At 31.3% G+C, this 20,245-nt stretch overlaps 1 protein-coding gene across 1 annotated transcript in view; it reads right to left on the bottom strand.

Moving 5' to 3' along the window:
* LOC148620157 (sperm-tail PG-rich repeat-containing protein 2-like) overlaps positions 1-20,245 on the bottom strand; it is a 68,635-nt gene that overhangs the window by 37,464 nt on the left and 10,926 nt on the right. Inside the window, exons 8-9 of the mRNA XM_088580780.1 lie at positions 18,544-18,703; positions 8,969-9,222 (exon numbers count right to left, since the gene is read on the bottom strand). Coding sequence (XP_088436906.1) covers positions 8,969-9,222; positions 18,544-18,703 — 414 coding nt within the window. The remainder of the gene's footprint in view (positions 1-8,968; positions 9,223-18,543; positions 18,704-20,245) is intronic.

Below are 20,245 nucleotides of genomic sequence, written 5' to 3'. Positions count from 1 at the left end.
ACTTCACTAATTGATAGAAAAAAAGGACTTGTTTAGCAAAGAGCAACTTAATTATTTAATACACTATACAATAACTCCACCAAAACTTCTTTTTATCATAAAAAAATTGTACCGTGGACAAAATTTAAACTCTACAAAGGTATAATGGACCACTACATTCCCACACTTCCGCCAACAAAGTGGTATTGTGTGCTATTGCTCGAAAAAGAAATATACTCTCCCAACCTTTAAAAGATTTACGACCCAGCAACCAAATCTTTGCAATCATCAAAACAGTATTCATTGAGAACATCCGCTAAAGAGATGGAAGATGTACAGAAATTGTTTATGATAAATATGAAATTGATAAGAAATCCAATTATACAAGCAGTATCTTTCAAATCTGAACAAGACTTAGCTACTTAACCATGGTAAAATCTAATCGAAACAACCAACTTTTATCAAGAGTTTTTCTACATATCATAATATTTAATGTAGCAGAAAGACTCCAGAATTAAAATCAATTTCTTAATGCAAACATCCTTCTTTTCTTATCATACAAATTATAACTTATTTTGATGAAAGCTAATTTTTGGCAGACTTTAGACTACTTAATAAAATTAAGCTTTACGTTAATGTAGATCAGATTAAAGCTGGATATTAAAAGAGAAAATCCCAAAATATTCATTTTAGTCAGATTTATTGTACATTAAATGTAGGGGTAATTTCAAAGGAAAACGAGATTTCCTCATTAATGCACCCAGTTAGCCATTTTATGATCCAAGTTCTATAACTCTACTGCATGAAAAATGCAAATTAAATCAAAATACTTAAGTTTAAACTTTAAAATGCATTATGCAAATATTGACCTAAATTTTAGTACAAATGTTGTTGCAGAGCTAAAATGGCTAAAAACAAAGTAGTACAAGCAACTATTTTTATGAAATTAAAAAAAAAAAAACTTTAAAAGATTTATATTATCAAAAAGAATAAATAGATATAGTAAACAGATTTTGGATTCCAGTGTTTTTTTTTTTAAATGAGCTTATCCAAAAATCAGACGTTTCAAAACACAGCTGGATTATTATAGGTAAATGCCCTAACAATAAAATGGGATCTTCCATAGAAACAAATGCAAAATAGTTATTCAGGGGCTATGGAAAAATCCTATGTAAAATAAGGAAATCCACACTATATTTACATGAGGATCTTAATACAAAAACCATGAATATTTGAGAATATTATAAATATTAAACTGAACAAAGACAATGCAGTCTACAGATATAGTTACAAACAATATCAAATTTGACTTTTGAGCTCAAAACATAGTAACTTCAACGATTTTTTTTAAATTGCTTTCAAATTCAACCATATATATGCACATCACAAAACTCTCTATTCTAAATAAAATGATGAAATATGACAAAGTGGACATTTTTTAGGAGAAAGATAAATTACAAGTAAACATTGCAAAAATCTGAAGCATGCAGCCGAGCACAAAATTACGACAAAACATCAAATTATTCATTTCCTTGAATTAAACTGACTGTCTGTTGGTAAATAGACAGTTATGTCCCTTGCTGATGACAGATACTGAGATAAAAGACGATTTTTCTAGCAGATTTTTTTTACAGATTGTTATTTATGTTCTGGTTCAGGCTTATTTTAATGATTATAACAATGACAGAAATTAGAAAAAGTAGACAAAGCCCTGAAGGCAAACTGAGGTATCATGATTGAATCGGCCCACCTTGTTTTCTACTTCATGAACTTGGACTGGAGCGGAAAAAAAAAGACATGCCACAGACAAGATTATTGGAAAGTTTTCAGCCTTGTCAATTTTTACCTTGATGTCAAAAGTTTATAACCTCATGATGTATTCCATTGCCATGTCGTTAAATTCTAATTGGCTGGATGAATGAATAAATGAGAAATAAGGTGTTCCAACATACCAATTATACACAAAAAACAAACCCACAGCAGATAGTGGCACCTTTATATTTTCATATCAACGGATGATTTCATGTGAAAAATCTGTGTAAAAATGTCTTGTTTTTGCAATCTACATAAAAGTACAAGATTTGCGGCTCCTTGGTACAAAATTATTACACATAAAGTTACGGATACTAAGTACAAATTTTCTTTGATCAATTACACTGTCCATCCCATAGTCTACCATCAAATCTGGTTATCATTAAGAGTTGACTTGAATTAATAATGAAAAAGTATTCATTTTCGCAGTGTACTAATTTCAACTATTTTTGCAGGGAACAAAAACCCCATTTGAATTTCAAAATTGGTTTAGTTTAAACAGTTGTTTGGTTTATGTAGGTTTAAAATACATTTAAAATGATATAAAGGGGTCTTTAAGCAGTGTTTTATTCAGAGTTCTGTTTAGACAGGTTTTTCACCTGGTTTAGCTGCTTGCTTCTACTATTCAACAACTTCAACAAATGAAAGCAGTTTCCTTTCCAATTCTCACATCTAGATCTTCAAATTTTCTTTTCTAAATTAGATTTCTACCTTCATCTTTCCACAAAAACAAACATTTTTTTTCCATGATGAAGCTATTGCGTAAGTGTGCAATTAGAAAATTGGTTGAATTAATTTACTGGTTCAATATCATTAAACAAATGGAAGTCGGTAAAGAAAAAAAAAAGAGTGTCACCCAAACCTTTAAGATGATTGCCAATAACTCTGAATTAAATAAAATGTGGAAGCAAACAAAAACCGAAAAGCAATTCCTTTGTTCTCTGAGTCTCCCCCATAAAATGCCATGACAGGAGTTTGGAGAGGTGTAAAAACAACCATTACACTACACAGATCACATGTTTATATCGGTAACCCATGTACCATACAAAAGTTTTATCCATAAAAGAACTTAATTGATCAATATTTATTCAAAACATTGCCACTTAAAGATGTCTGAAATGACTACAATAAAATGACAATTCCAAGAACCCGACACACAGATAATTGGCTCGATTCTATGGGGACAACAACCATTTGTTCTGTTAAACATTCGCTTTACTGATCAATTTCACTGGGGAACACAGTTTTATGATAGACCTGCCAATCACACTAGATTTTTCTTAACTTTGTCCTGAAATTAATTTGAAAAAATAGTTGCTTTATTATAAAGATGATACTTATGTTCTTTCACAAATATATATTTTAGTGTTTTACAACCGAGAAGTGACAAAAATGTCTACTGCCAGACTGATGTATCTAAAACCCCAAATGGAGTTTTTACTATTTGACACCATAGAAATAATTACATTTTTCTGTTTTCATCCAGAGAGAACATTAAAGTATAAATGTGACAATTGTATTTTTGTATAAAACAACCAGGACTACCCTAAATTGATTGCTTTTCTAGTAAATACTTAAGTGTCAGTACCTGCAAGAATCAGGCAGTAGGTGAAATATGGTACTAAAAAAACCATCATTTTGATAGTGTAATTTGACTATTTACATCATCAGAATCAAGGAAAACAGACAAGATTTTCCATATCATGTTGGACCATTGAGTTACAATTTCATTAAAATGCACTGAAAATGAAAATTTCAAGAGCAGATAACTCTGTCAAAAACCTCATTTTTCTAAGATTCTGTTGAAAAATTGAAGAGCAAATCCAATGATGCAGAGATCAAATAATGGTATTTCCAAATAAATAAAGCATGCTTGAGTGATATTTTTTGTCAGATTGGCAGGGTTTTGACATTCATGCTTCCGATTTTTCCTATTTTGCCTGATTCTTACAAACACTTACACTAAACTTGGTAGTCATCAGATTTTGCAGGTCCAATGACATTTACAAAAATAATGATATTTTCCATCAATCCAGTTGAATTTTTAATAGACGTAATCAAGGTTTAAAAGCTATGACACAAGTCATTAAATTCCCAATGAGTTAGTAGTGAAACTGAGGCATCAGCAGTGGTAGATTCTGAAATTCCCCCAAAAGGTGGGGGGGGGGGGTGTGGTAGTCACTAACATTTTGTTTTTTCTCAAATAAATTGTTTTTACACATACAATGGCTATCTTTATAGTACACATATAATTTTAAAATTAATGCTTGTGTCATTATACCTTGGCAGTTAAAGAAAAGATCAAAAATGACTTGGCTCCAAGTACCTGATCGAAGGCAACTCTTGCCACTGTAAGGTAACTCAAAAGTAAATCATCAGGGTTTTCATATTTTGCAGGTTCAACGACATTTACAAAAAAAAAAAAAAAAAATATTTTCAATCAGTAGAGTAGAATTTTGAATTATCGTAAAATAGCCATGACACAAGTCATTAAACCCTGGGTTAGTTGGTAATGAAACTAAGGCATATAGAAATTCCAAAAGGGGGACACGGTAGGACTAAGAGGGGATGTAGCTCCATTGACTTCCAATATAACAAACCAGGAACCATAAGAAGAAAATGGAACATGCAAATAAATAATGTCAACGAGTTTCTTCTATTTTGATTACACCTTCTAAAATTGGTGACCATTAAAATTTCACACTGTATTCTGTCAACATTCAATTTTCTAATCAAGACCCTTTACGAAACCTGATATGACATGAAAGTTTTAGTGGGTGGAGACAGGAACCTACAAATTAACTTTTAAATATGGCCATTCTCAATTAAAATTCTGCAGATGCATTTTACAAAATAAGAGCTTCAATGCATTACAGCGAGCATTAAAATTTTACTAATCAATCAAAAGTTGTATAAAATCAGTCTGGGTCGGTATATAGCACCCCCATCTGCATACTGATTACATCAAAATCATCTTTAAAACTTTATTAACAACCCATCTTTGCTTTTGATGAATGTAATCTTTGCCAAATTGTGAAAAAGTAACTAAAATAAAAAGGCCCAGCCTTAAATGACAACTGTTTTAATCCATACATTTTATGACTTAAATCACTAAACATATGTACTATCAAAGTTTCCATCTAAAATTATTGCTTTTAAGTTAGCCGAGATAAAAGGCGGTAGCTTTTAAGAATTTTTTAAAATTCAGACATTTATTACTGAAGACTGAGACAGAAGTATGTACAAAAATAACCCAAAGGAAATTGGTAATCCTAGAGGTTTTTATAGTTAAGATAAATTCATAATTTATTTCTACATGAAGTATAATTGAATTAACAACTACCTATTATAATGAAAGGTCAAAGGGGCATAACTCATTCTATCACAAACAACATGAAAGAGAAAATTAAATAAGATATATGAGTTTTTTGTTTTGATATTTCATTTTAAGTTCTTTTAAACTAATTTATTTTAAAGTTTCATATTTTTCAACCCAAATAAGAATAAAATTTCAGTGGTACTAAAATTTATGATGAATCTCTCATATTTGTTTTGACTTAACTTTTTATTGTTTTAATGGGAAAGACTACTAATGTTTTGAAAAACAAACTTCATTTAGATTCAAAACATTGGCTTTCATAAAACATAAATCTGTAACATCAGAGGAATTTTTTTTCAAAACATATCATAAAACTGTCAAAAGTACTTCTGGTGTCAAAAATCTAGTTCTTTCTTTGAAAATGTCGCTGTCCAAATATACAGAGAATTAATTGCATGGGTTTATTATTGCAATTACATCATTAAGTATGGCAACAGTTTTCAAATTGCAGATCCTACTTCAGTGACCAATGAAAAATATGAAAAAGTCAATAAATAATTGCAATAACAAATCAGCCACATGTTTTGCAATAAAAAAGGTATCGCAATAAAAAAGATATTGCAATAATTTTATTACTTACTGAAGTTATCTTCTCTTTAAAGTAAGAACTTGCTCGTGCAATTTTGTTTTTCGCAAATAAATTGTCTTTACACTTATAGTAGCTACTATCTGTTCATTTAATTCTTTCATTAATTACACATTGTACATATAATTTTGAAATTATTGCCTGTGTTATCAGACCAAAAAAAATCATTGCTGTTACAGAAAATACTGTATCAAAAGTTACTTTGTTCCAAGAGCAAGAGTTCAATAAGCAATACCTGGATTTATTTGAAGACAACTCCTGCAACTGTTAGATAACTCATAAGTCAATCATCAGGACATTCACATCCACTTCATTGAAATTTTACAAATTTCAAAATTAAACAAAAGATATTTTAGGGAAATAAAGATCAATGTTTTGCTTTATTTTCAATGGGATTTGTAAAACAAACAGAAAAAAAAATTAAATTGTGCATAGAAGAATAAAGTGTTCATTTGAAATAATTTAACTGTGCCCTTATGTGCATTTAACATGAAACATTGATGGATGAGAGCAATATCATCAACACTTCATCATGAAACAAAAAGGAAATGAAACTTACAAAGACCGCTAAATCAAGTCTACTTCCAATTTGTTCCTAACTACTTTTTAATTAGAGTGTCAAAAGACTTGCTTCTTTTTACTTGGAACTATTTATTCTGCATAAGGCCAAAATTTCCAATTCCAAAGTTCATTAAAAAAGTGTTATTTATTGATGAAATATACATCAGATTCCAAACAATCTATGGTTCAAATGCCAACAGAAGGAGTCTCCTTGACAACAAACTTTCTTGGAGAAAAAATAAATATCAATTTCCGATTGGTCAATATCAAATTTATGACCATATATCTATAATGAGAGAATTTCCAATTTAAATAGAAACAAAAGAAGTCAAGAAAGTGAATAATTATGAGTTCATGTTTGTGTTGGGGGTTGGATGAGGAAAGGCAGGGGTGAAAATGGCGGGGGCTCGAGAATATTCAATGGTATAGGCAAATCCTATATCATTATTTTTAATTTTTACAAATACATTACTAGACTAAAAAAAGTAACTGAATCTTAAGTGGTTTCTTTAGTAACATAAAAAAATAGAGATATTCAAACACAGTTAAAAAATAAACTTTTGAAATAAAAAAAGAGAGAGAGAGACACAGAAACAGCAGTTGTCATGAAAAAAACAATAAACTTGAAATATTACAGCCTTGTATATTTGTACAACCATTGTATGATTGCAACTATATGACAGTTAACAAAAAAAAAGCAAACAATTATGAAACATTACAAGGCAGTATTAGAAGGGCTGTTGTAAATCATCGCCATATTTTTCTGCTTTACTGTTCCATAGATGCAATTGAAAGGCTATTATAGATACTTAAGTGTCAGCGAAGAATGTAGTCAATAATAAGAGAAAAATACATGTTTCCACTGATGTTTTTTTATGCATGAACAGTAATAAAGATAATTTGGTTTGACAGGACAAGGGTTGTCAATTTGAATAAAAAGTTAAACTGTAGACACTAACTGTCACCATATATTAAATTTACCTTGAAGAGAACAAAAAATTAACATTGATATTACTTCTAGATGCTATCCCAAGGTACTTTTAGGGAAAGTACAAATATGTGGGCTGTACTTAAAAAATGGACAAAAATTATATGGAATTCTATGTTGTTTTTTTTTTTAATTTGACATCAACATGAATGCTTGAGTGACAGGTTAAAAGCAATTAATTGTGCAATGGTTAGGTTACATTATCATTTTGTTTGTTTTTGTTTTTTTTTTTTGGGGGGGGTGGGGGATGAATGGAGGGGGAGGAAATGGTGGCCCAAGGAATAATTCATGGTAAATAGTATGAATTTTTCAAAATCAATATAGTAGTCTGATTAAAATAATTTTGTTTTGAGGACATAAAACACACCTTTAATCAACTGTATTGCCGAAATATACTCAATGTCTAGATTTCTTTTCATTTGCACAATCATCAACGATAAAATTCATGAAATTAAAATATTTAAAAGTAATTTTTCCAACTATTACATAGGACCAAATCTAATCAAAACACTTAAGTCAAGATCAGTACAGTTCCTATCAACACTTTTTTTAATCTTGAAGTTCAGTAAAATTTTAGCGGTAGATCTAAAGAGAAAGGGATAAAGGGGTTGGAATCCCAAAACATTTCATTGAAAAAGATTAATTTTATTAAAAAACAACCCAAAAAATTTGAAACCCCCTTCCTTTTTCAAATTTTTGAGTGGAACCCTACCCTAATTTTAATTTCTTGATCCACCCCTTGAATTTCATGTTATGAAACAATCCCTGACAACATTTTATGATATCCCATTATCTGAGATGACTTAAACATCCATTACAAAGTTATCATGGTTGAATCTTTAGCCAACATTTTCAACTGGATGTTTGAATAGTTTCCTTAGGACATTAAACATGGCAAAATTATGATCTAACAGGAAAAAGTTATGACAGGGGGTTGAAATCGCTATAATTACAAGCTTATCATCTCCTGAATTACGTCTTTTTGTTGTTCAATGATATGTTATATGTACGGAAAATTGGCAGGGCCAGAGGTGTACAATACTGTAATTGTAGTGTATTGGAGGCAGTAAAACTGATAAATGATCTGGTGATTACATAATCTAAAAGGAACAGAAAACAGAAAATAGAACATCACAAAGGCAGTAATATCAATATAAGACATAATTTTGATTTATGAAAAATAATGTAAAAAAAAAGAGACATATACCATCTCACTTGTTAAAGTACAGATTAACTGTGTGAATTAAACTTTGCATTCTCAAAAATCTACTGAAAAAAGCACCTATTTAACATGGACAGAATTATGTCTGTAAAAACATGGTACTATTTTTTCGTGCCTGCATGTATCTATCCACCACTAAAATTAATAAATTTACAGTAATGTGCAGTATTATTACACAATTAACAGTTAAAGCAGTAGAGAAGAAGGTTGAGGGTGAAGGTAATTATATATTTGAAACACCCCTCCCCTGATAGATTTCATACTTATCAAGCTTTAGCCAAGATAAAATAACAACACTAAGGGGTGGATCCAGACACTTTCAAAAGGAGGGGTGCCAAAAGGGTTTCCTGTAAAAAAGGGAGGGGATGCTAAGACATTATTTCCCAACCCCTGCACCCCTTTCCCCCTTCTGGATCTGTGACTGAACACTATTACACTTACTTTGACTGTGGATGGTGGTTCAACCACTCTTGATGTCACAGATGCAAAGGTTGATGTCAAATTTGGGTACTTGGTTTTAAATGGTTTTTCTTTTACTTGGTAATGGGCTGGACCTGGTACTTCCTGTTCTTCCTTTTTGGTTATTGGCTTGATTCGAACAGATGTGGTTCCAAATACTCCCTTTCTGGTACTTTCAATATAGGCCTTTCTCATGCTTTCTGAACCCATTCCAACAATGTTGTAAGCTCCAGGTCCTGAAAAACAATGCATTTCTTGGTGAAGAAAATTTTCTTTGAAATTCTATTTGTTGACATTGTCACTTAAAAAAATATACCCTTTTGTTCTATCTTTTGGATAGTCCATGAGCATGCATAGAGCATGCCCAATATACACTTCTGTGAGGAAAATACTTTTGTTTTACCCAAGCTCTATTTTGCAAAAGTGTATACTAAGCATGCTCATCAACTAACCACAAAAGGGTCTATTGATGCAAGACTACAGAATGGTTAAAGGAAAAAAATGGTAATATAAAGGACCTTCGATTTAGGCTCTTCAAAGTTTTTAATCTGAAATTATTCTATCTTTAAACTGTGACTGTTGAAACTACCATATGATTAAACCACGCTACTCTTATACAACTGAAATTCCTAAAAACTTTGTTGTGGAATATTGGTTTTACTTTTATAAAAAGAAACAAATCGTTATATCTTTCGAATAGACAATACAACTGGACTTTTTCTAACTTCAAATCCACAGATCAACGAGAGATCAATAACCACATGGCCAAAAACCAGTACCTCAAAAAACAAGTCGTGTCTCAATAGTAAAATATTAGGAAACCAGATCAGATGTTACTGTGAAGTGTTGAAAACATAAGCTTCATAATAAAATATACTGCTTTTCTTGAAATTGTATTCTTTCCAGTTTGTAATTGTACCCATTTATATTATCACATTTTCCCTGCAATATTATAGCAAACTTCCTACAGAAGACAGACCAGGAAACTCCATACTCAACACAGCAAATAAAATAATTGATAAATGAACACCAAAGAAACAATTGCTAGACATTGCTTCAAACATTTCGATTTAGGATAAAAGCAAGAGTTGAAGACTTCCTGCAATACAACGAGTTAATTCCTTGGCAGATTGCTGGATTGCCCTATAACACATCGTAAAACATACTACCACTCCATCTAGAAAGCTTTCTAAATATCACACTACACTTAAATTGAAATATATAGCTTAATTTGAAAGCTCTGGAATGACAAATTTGGAGAACGAGAAGAAATTACACTTCATTCATTATGTTTTTCACAGATTTTGTCATTACAACTTGTGTACATTCAATATTTAGAGACACTTTACTATGTAATTTCTTTTCTCCTTCTCTCTCATTGCAGTAATGGCTATCCAATAAAGAAAATTGAAATCAAAGTCCTATATAGAAGGGAGCAGCTGTATTTAATATTTACTTAGTGGGTGATACTCCAAGGCATAAAATCAATGGGTTTTTTAGTTTTGTAATGTTAGGGAGCAAATGATTGAAGTCTCTTAATAGTCATTAGCAAATCCTTGAAATCCTTTTATGGAGTCATTTTCAGAGATTTTTTTATACAATGAAATAGAATATTGTAAAGATGAAAGAAAACTGATCATATTAAGGTATTACAAGTGGTATATAGCGTTCTGTCTCTGTTTTAGTGGTTTAAGCCATGTCCCTCGACATTTGATATCAACTTTTTTTTAAATTGCAGTTTCCCATGATTTTTTTACCATGAAAAATTTATCATAAATTCTAAAGAAAAGTGCAAATCTTTCAAGAAATGTGACAAAACAACTGAGAAATACTGAGTGAAAAACAATCATTGATTTTAACAAACTTCTAAAGTAACTCATTATCCTGCCTAACGATGCATGACAGGTTTGTAGGTAGATATTGTCAATGATTTCCTGGGAAAGGATGTAACAATCACTGCCATCTTTATTACCAGAGGTACAGATAACTACCAGTCAACAATAAAATGAAACCAAATCAATTATCACTGATTAGTAAAGGAAGATAACTCTTAAAATACCTTCACAGGTAGCAGAGCTGAAAAATTAATGGCAATAGCAATCTTCTTATCAAAGCCGTTCATTGGAGCTTGAACTCATTTTTTTTCTCTTGTAATGGAAGTAGACAGAAAGAGGAAGTAAAGGAATTTCTGTAATCACGGTTGTTTTCAGAATGCTTTTCCCTTGTTTTAGAAATTTATTGCTTCTAAGCATGGAAAGGAACTGTTCACAGTCCCTTAGAGAAATTCTATGCACATTTTCTTAAAAAAATCCATCAGAATATATACAAATAAAGTAGTGGTGGGATTAAAACACAAAATAAAAAAGGTTGAAAAAATGATTTATGGTACCTACACATGTAGGTCTAATTGTCAATCATTCAAAACCTAGCAACTCCTAGTACCCAGAATGCAGACTGACTGCTAAGGAGATGTAAAAGATGTTTCTTAAATGAAAATCACAACATAGTGAAAAATCTATGCATTGCACTTGATAAGTGTGTGATCAGGATAAAAGCAAGAGTTGAAGATAAAATTCTGATCCATTATAAATAACATTAGAATTTTAGGATACACAACCTTTTTGACCCACAGACAGACAGACACACAAAACCAACTTGTCTTTCTCAAAATTGCAGGAGCAAAAGTAACAATGAAATGATAACTTTTTGTCAATTTCTGATGAAGATTTTGTATAACTGTGCATGGCAAGAAATGGATATTGACTGAATATTCAACGGATGACAATCACACAAACAGTACATAAATAAAACACAGCAAAGTTCATAGCAAGTTCATGTTATGGGTTACCCCGAACAGCATGACCAAATCTGACTAAAAGCAGACGGGGGTTAGAATGAGGAATAGGGTCAAGAATCTCAAATTAAGATTTTCCTCATATCCTTCTTCAGCTCAAATTTCGACCAATCAAATCACTTGAAATCAAATTTGACGGTTACGATTTGAGGAATGTCTAATTTTGAAATTTATTATATTTTTTTTTTATGAAACTAAGGCAAAGACATGCAAAATCCAGGGCCAAGGACCAGGCAAAGAAAAATAGACAGACAAAACATCAGTAACCAAAAATAATAAACAAAGAAACTAAAGAATAAAATGACCTCAGATTTGTGCAATAAAGGTAATAGCAAAATTACTGAACTGATATACTCTAGGCAAATTTAAAAAAAAATAGCAAAATCAAGGTAAAAACCAGAAAGTTGGAAACTGCTGCAATGGTCCTGAGTTGGTACAGATATTTCCAATGGAAATGGCAGTTTAAAACAGGCTTTTTAGCTCTAAACCTACATCTTCCAATGTGATTAATAATTTTAATTATCATTAGCATAAAATTGCCACCAGTCTAAATTGGAAGATTAGTAGTTAAAACAGTACAGAAAAATGAGAGAGGTAGTTCCCAAAGAAAAATCAATTTTGCAATAAAAAATTCTAAAAATTTCAAACTTCCTTTGATTACTATTATTAGTAGAAACAAATTCATCACTACCCATGAATAAACTAAAATCTTACATAAAATCCGCTCTAAAACCCAGCAGAATAGCATTAAGCAAAATAACATCTGCTTTTTTATTAGTTTGGTAACTATAATTCCTTCTGGAGATTTCCTCCCCAATCCAAACAAATAAATGATATTCTCTGAGCCTCCCATTTTATTAAAAGACATCAATATTTTGTATTAAACCCAGGAAGCATTGTATGAATGACACTAATATAGTTATTGACTGACATCTAAATCTTTACCCATAAATTTCACTTTATTTTGAATCTAAGGTAGAAATATGTCGATTTCAAAGTAAACATAATTTAATTTCTGACAGAATTAAACATTTGAGATATTATTTAAGATTTACTGCCCATTTCCACTCCATCTGATTGAGAATCTTTATAGTTTTCAATATATTTCGATTCAAATTTAATACCTTCGCACTGCATCAAACATTGAATATATCCAAACTTTTGAAACATAAAACATGTTTATTACAGCTGTCTATTTGCACATCTTTTGTACAGATGAGATATAAAAACTAAGCCCTTCAAAAGTAAGTGACAATTTTCTTATAGAATAGGTCCAGCTTTTTGTGACTCATCTGTATTTTAATGGAAAGAAACTTTTTTTGTACATCATTAATATGCGATGGAGACCATAAAAATATGATCAATCGGAGAAATTTGATTAATATATGGATAATAAAAACACTTAGGTGTGAAACGGCAATGAATATCGGCAGGATTAATCGAGAATTCTGTCACCCACTGAAGCTTTTGTCCAATGATGGGTCACCAAGGGGAACTGATTTTTATGGTGGGATATCAATGGTTTATGGTCACCGCATCTGTCACGGTCTTGTAGAGGTCACATGTTGCATCCTGGACATTGTATCGAACAAAAGAAAATACAATAATCGGTTCTGTAAAAAATGGAAATCATTATCCGTTATCAATATCACTTTTACTTTCATTGTTATAGAAAAACCTTTTAACAAACATAATCCATTTTTTATATCGGTAAGAAACAGTGATTTATACCAGGGGTATGCTCTATAAATCTATCGGTGACATTTTTTATTTTCAAAAAGAGGCTTTTGTCAATAACACTCATATCCCCATTTTTTTCTAGTAAAAGGACAACAATGACTTGCTTCTTTCCTTAACAAAGATGACACCACATACTTAAAAAGTTCATGTCTCTATATAAAATGTGACTTTTAATAAAATTGGGAAAGTCCTCAGTGGTAATTTACAACATATTGAGGATTGAAGATGAATTGTCACACATGTAACCACCTATCAGTACTAGCCTTCCAATGACAGAACTATGGCAAAAACAAGAATCGGATGAAATAAAACACATGTTCTAATAGGAACATGATCAAAATTTTTAAATAGGTTGTAGATCTGGTTAATCAGTAGTAAACATGGCTTATGTCAATGTGATGGAACACAAAACTTCCTGTCACAGATATACTCAGTTAAGCATTTGTATAAATCAGTCTTTCTAAAAAAAAAAAACAACATGAAATATACACCTCTCCTTTTGGCTTAGCAGGGGTTTCATTAATTTTTTGCAGTGCAGTTATCTTTGGTTTTGTAGGAGGTACTTTTCATCATTTTCTTTTATAACTATATATGAAATTTCAAAATTCAAGAGATAGCTTTCAGTAGCTTAGTAGGGTAAAAGTGACTGATACCGCCTCTTGATGAAAGTCCTGCTTAGTTGATTAAAAATCATAGTGAGGATGGTTTCCATGCTCCATGCACCCATTAATGCACTCTATCTTAGCGACAAGCCTAATCATCAATTTCTAACTAAGTACCCCTCCAAAAAAATGAATCCCCCATGACCAATTTGTAAAAATCAATGCACGGACAGACAAACTGATGGTGGAAGTGAGGGACAGAAATGACAAATTGTTGTGTGGGATATAAAAATAAGAGGGTGCTCAATATTGTGCTAGGGATAATCTTAAGTATACATCTTGTCAAAACAGCACACCAAATATGAAATCATTCTGTCAAGTAGATGCTGAGAAAATCTTCAGTCAAATGAACAGACAAATGGACGGTCAAGATGATTGCAGTACAGCCCTATCTTTGAAGTGGGCATATAATATTTAGACATGGGTACACGAAAATGTATACAGTAAAAAGGTGGATCAGTTGTTTCATTACTCAGTTGTCCCAAAGGTCTTTTCTTTGCATAGTTAGCTGGTCAGTTAAATGAAGGGGTAGACAACTCTTTACAACATGAATGCATGCTCCATTGAAATTTTTCAATAAAAATTCACACACTGACTCAGTTAAAGGTAGACAACTCTTTACAATATGAATGAATGCTCTATTTCATTTTTTCAATAAAAAATCACACACTGACTCAGTTAAAGGTAGACAACTATTTACAACATGAATGCTCTATAAAAATTCTTGAAAAAAAATTTCCCACACTGCCATCCCTCACAAATCATTTATAAACCTTGAAAGTGCAGTAGGTTCATCAAAACATAAACCTGATTAATAATGAGAAACTCTATCATTAAAATTCATCAAAGAAAGAATTCAAACAAAACTTTCCAATATAAAACAATTATATATATAAATCAGTTCACTTGATACAGAGATCCGTACTTTTGTATGTAGTATAATAGCCACTTTAATTACAGCAGTGATAGAGATATCCATAGTTTAAAATTAATGCCTTACATTAAATTTCCAGGATATTGTGAAGACAAGGGCTATTATGACAAAAAAATGATTAATTTTTATGTGACACGTCAAAACCTCATTCTTTCAGTCTTTGGTGTTCCAGACGGAAAATTAGAAAGTGATTTATAGTTAGGCTTTGTCTTCCAATTAAAACTTCACTGATATTGACTAAGATAGAAATATGTTACAGCAAAAACACAACAACTTGGGCCGATGTTTATTACGATTTAGATCGTGATAATTGTCTCTTAGGTTTTCATTTCAAAATAATTTCAAATAAATCTGTTGACTTTTATAGTTTATGATCGATAATTTCATTATAATTTGCAAGGATGCTGAGTGTACACAATGATGGATGTTATGAGATAACGCGCTAGCGCTTAGCTTGGTATGGAGATTTTTCCCTAGCGTCCAGTTTTCACTTAGCGTAGAAATCCTGAAGATGGTTTAGGACCACATTGTTATTCCAATAATACATTGGCTTTGACTAATTTTCACATTATTGGTAAAAACTAAGACTGTGACTAATTCCACATCAAAAGGAAATTTTAAATTGATGCTCAGTGTATGTTTTACAATTAAATTCAATCCTGTAGAAGAAGGCTTAATGATATCTGAGGAAACTTAATGCAATTAACTTCCAATAAAATGGTGGGAAATCCTCTCTCTGTTTTTTAGATTCAGATTAATGACCAAATTAACAACTTTTCTTTTTTCAATTTCTCATTATCAGTAGTTATTTAAGATGTTTAATAAAACTTGAGGTTGTTTATTTTATGTCTTCAAAAGATAAATGGCGGCTCATATGACAGAAGATCAAAATCCCTGATTCCGTTGAAGTCGTGAAGACAAATTGTAAAAATAGAATTTCTCACTTTACTGACAAAATGTTATCACATCCCAGAAAATTCAATGACTATGAAAATACAATGTACAAAATTTAAAAGTCCATTTTTTATGAACATTCAACACCAAAGTACTGTTCAGGAATGTACTATTTTTGTTCTTCTTAAATGAAATTCCAGTCATGTTTTAGTAAAGTAGTAAACTATATTGCTTTTTTTCCACAAAATACAAAATTACAAAAAGGCTAGCCATAGAAAAAGGTTATATGCTTCCATTGGGAATACCACATAAATAAAGCTAGACTTTTAAATGGTATTTTATTCCATTTTAACTGACGAGACTGCTAATAATGCAGAATTCACAAATGGACAAGCAAAAAACATAGCAGAAACTTAATGTATATCAGAACTTAAAATATTATGAACAAGAGACTCCTGAGTATCATATGTATAATTTTTTTTTTTACATAAAATTCATAAAATCATAAGCACCAATATGACGATTAATGAACCAGAACATATATAGATGTACAAATATAAATTATTACCCCCAACAACATAAAACATACCTGTTAATGTTTTGAAAGCTCAAAGAGGGAGATCTCAATCTTTTCAGCTTTTCTATGAGGGAGATTAAGCATGAAAATTTTTTCCCACAGAAAAAAAGGATAATTTTGCCAGAAATTTAAGTACAAAGATAAAACAAAGATATGAAATCAATGAAAATCTGGTCTATCTACTGAGGATTTCTAATCAAAATTTGAGTAATTAGTACAACAAAAGGATTAATAATTTGGTGATTGTTTCTCAATGATTATTATTTAACATAAACATTGTATAAAAATCAACTTAATAATCCATTTAGAACATAATTTGTGCAATACTTCTGCTGAGAGAGAGATCTTTGGGGGAGAAATTTGTCTCCTATGTGGGGAGACTTTTTTATTGAGGGAGATTAACCCAAAAAGAGTGAGCCTTCCTCCTAAAGAGGGAGATTTAACAGGTATGATAAAATTCAAATAGTTGAATAGCTAATAGAAAGTAGAGTGTAATGCAATATTGGTTATAATTCAAATTTGTGGTAAGTTTTGAAGTATTTGAAAGAAAACTAGGAATACTGTGAGCAAGCTCACAAAGAGAATAATCTCTGCTTCAAATGAAGTTAAGTAGCAGTCTTTGTAAGAATCATGCAAAATCTGAAAAATGTGATACACCCCAAAAAAGGCTACATATTTTTATTTTTGTAATTAAGTTGTTTTATGGGTCTATATTATGAAATGTGTAATTATTCATTCAAATCTGCATGGTCTTAAGAGATAATCATCATTAAAAATCCAATAGATTCTATTGTATTTGAGTGTCATTTACAGAGTTATCTCCCTTAATTTTGAATTCTACAGTGCATTCTATACAATTTTTATATCCTCTGAGCATGGATTATACGAAAAATCAAGTGTTAATTTCTGTTTACTAAAGCATTTTAAACAAAATATCAAAAATAAAAATATGTAGGCTTTCCAAGCATGAATCACATTTTGCATGATTCTTAGCTGGAATGCTACTTAAATATATATTACCCATGAGAACAATTATCTCCCTTTAACGACCCATGACAGTAACTCTGCACGTCAACATATGACATCCTACCTCCTTATAAAGTTTCATCAAAATCCCTTGAACAGTTTGGGAGGAATTGCACTTACAAGGAATGTCGACAGATGGACAGGGTGATTCTTATATACCCCTACCCCAACTTTGTTAGTAGGGGAGTATGAAAATCACGAAGAAAATGCAAAGATACCACAATTAGAAAAAGGAACAGGATATTAATAATCAAGAGACAAAGACAAAACCAAGAAAACAGACAAAGTACAAAATGCAGCCTGCCTTGTGTGCGGGTTTCCTCATCATTCATTGAAGACCCATGGGTGTCTTTAAGCTGACATTTTTCATTCAGGTGGGGTTGTTGTGTTTTTGACATATTCATTTTCTTTATAATATTAATATTAAACAATTTAAGTCAAACAGCCCTGATTCCAGTAGTAAGGAGTAACCATGGAAACCAAGGTTATAGCGGTAATCAAAAGAATGTAATCCAGGGACAAAGACCAGACATGGAAAACAGACATATACAACAAAGAACATAAATCAACTAAAATCATACATACAAAGTAACAAAAGCAAATGAGCAACTCGGACTCCACTAAAAACTGGGAGCATGGACCAGGTGCACCGGTAGGGTAAGCGTCCTCTGCTTTTCTAGAAACACCCGCTGAGTTGCTCATAAAAAGTCAAGTCTGGGGTAGATAAACGAGGAAAGGAAAATAATAATAAATCAGTTTTCATGGTGCTGATGGATACACCATAACGATCCTAACTTAGAGTTTAGACTACATATATATATATAGGTGCATTGGTAGGATAAGCAACCATAGCTGTAAGAATTTACCAACCTGGAGTTCTTCTTATATGTCCTTTAGGTTCGAATCGAACAGAGGTCTGTCCAAAAGGGCTTCTTTTTAATCCAGTAACTCTTTTCATGGATTCAAAAGCATTCCTTGGATCATTATAAGCTCCTGGTGCAGGGTTTGCTTTCTTTAATGGGGTGAACCTCTGAAAAAAAAAGTTTATTGTCAAGTGTAGAAGTACTAATGTACTTTGTATGATATGGTTTGAAAACTTTGATTCAAAAATGTTTTGTCTGCAACAAAGAAAAACTTGGAACATAAATTAATGCTTATTGCAAAATGTAGGTCAAGTTAGGTAAAGGACCTTTTAACATTTTCATGACCAATCATAAAGTCACATTTTAAAAACACAAACAATTAAAGCCTTGTCAATACAATTATACATTCAGAGGCAGATCCAGACACTTTGTAAAGGAGGACGCCAGCTGGGATTCCTCAGAAAAAGGGGGGTGCTAGGACATAATTTGCTATTTTTTGTAAATTTTACACATGAAAATGACAAATTTTCCAATAAAAAGGGGGGGTGCAAGCCCCCTGCAACCCCCTCTGGAACTGTCACTGATATTGAACAAAAATGCTAGATAGGTATAATTAAGTGTAAATTTTTTGTATGAATCAGGCAAAATGATGGGGAAAAAAAATCAGAAACATGCATTCAAAACCCAACTGATCTGACAATATAATTTCACTCAACAAGGCTTTCTCTGTTTGAAAAAAAAAACATTATTTGATCTCTATATTACTGGATTTACTCAAGAAATTTTCAATAGAATGTTAGAAAAATGAGGTTTTTGACAGATTTATCTGCCCTTGAAATGTTCATTTTCATTGCATTTCAATGAAATTATAAACTCAATTTACCAAAATGATATGAAATATCTCATCTTGTTTCATTGATTCTGATTGTGCAAATAGACAATTAAAACTTTCAAAATGGTGGGTTTTTCATACCATGTTTCGCCAACTGCCTGATTCTTACAGAGACTGACAATAAAACATCTATTTACAATGAGTAAGTGTCTTTACCATCTATGCATAAATTACCTGTACATCAAAGCAAAAAAGTGGTCCAAATGGAAACACGAGCCAAAGAGTAATCAAGGGAACCACAATATGAGCGGAAATAAAAATATATAGTTCAAGGATAAAAACTAGACACAGAAAACAAGTATCTCAATTAAGGTTCAGACCATTAGTTTGAAATTTTTTTCAAACCACCTTTGAAATGCTAATATATTTTATTTTCAGGCTTTTGAGCTAATTAAAGTAAAACACTGTAAAGATTACAATCATTTCAAATGAAAACAACTCTCTGAACACTATGTTTTACACCATTGCTGGCTTAACAAAGATACTTTGTCATCAACATTCTAGTGAATGAATTAATGGACAAATTCAATAAGTATTTATTAAATAATGAACAAAGAGATGGATCCAGATATTTTGAAAAGAGAGTTCCAGACTGTTATTTGCTAATTTTTGCTAAAATTATGAATAGAATTACCAAAATTTTTTAACAAAGGGGAAGGGGGGGGTTTACTGAAATTAGTGCTAATTAATTTGTTTTTGTTTTATAGTGTGTAGTTAATGGTATTCACCATAGATATATTAATCTATTACATTTGATTATGTGCAAAACATCATATCATTTCCCCCCCTTTATTTTATACATGTACAAACCCCCTCA

This window comes from Perna viridis, chromosome 4, assembly GCF_037379345.1.
Source record: "Perna viridis isolate PV_CMFRI_1.1 ecotype Kerala chromosome 4, ASM3737934v1, whole genome shotgun sequence".
In the NCBI taxonomy this organism is placed as follows: Eukaryota; Metazoa; Mollusca; class Bivalvia; order Mytilida; family Mytilidae; genus Perna; species Perna viridis.
The sequence above is the reverse complement of the archived record's forward strand: the minus strand, read 5'-3'. Positions and strand labels throughout refer to the sequence as shown.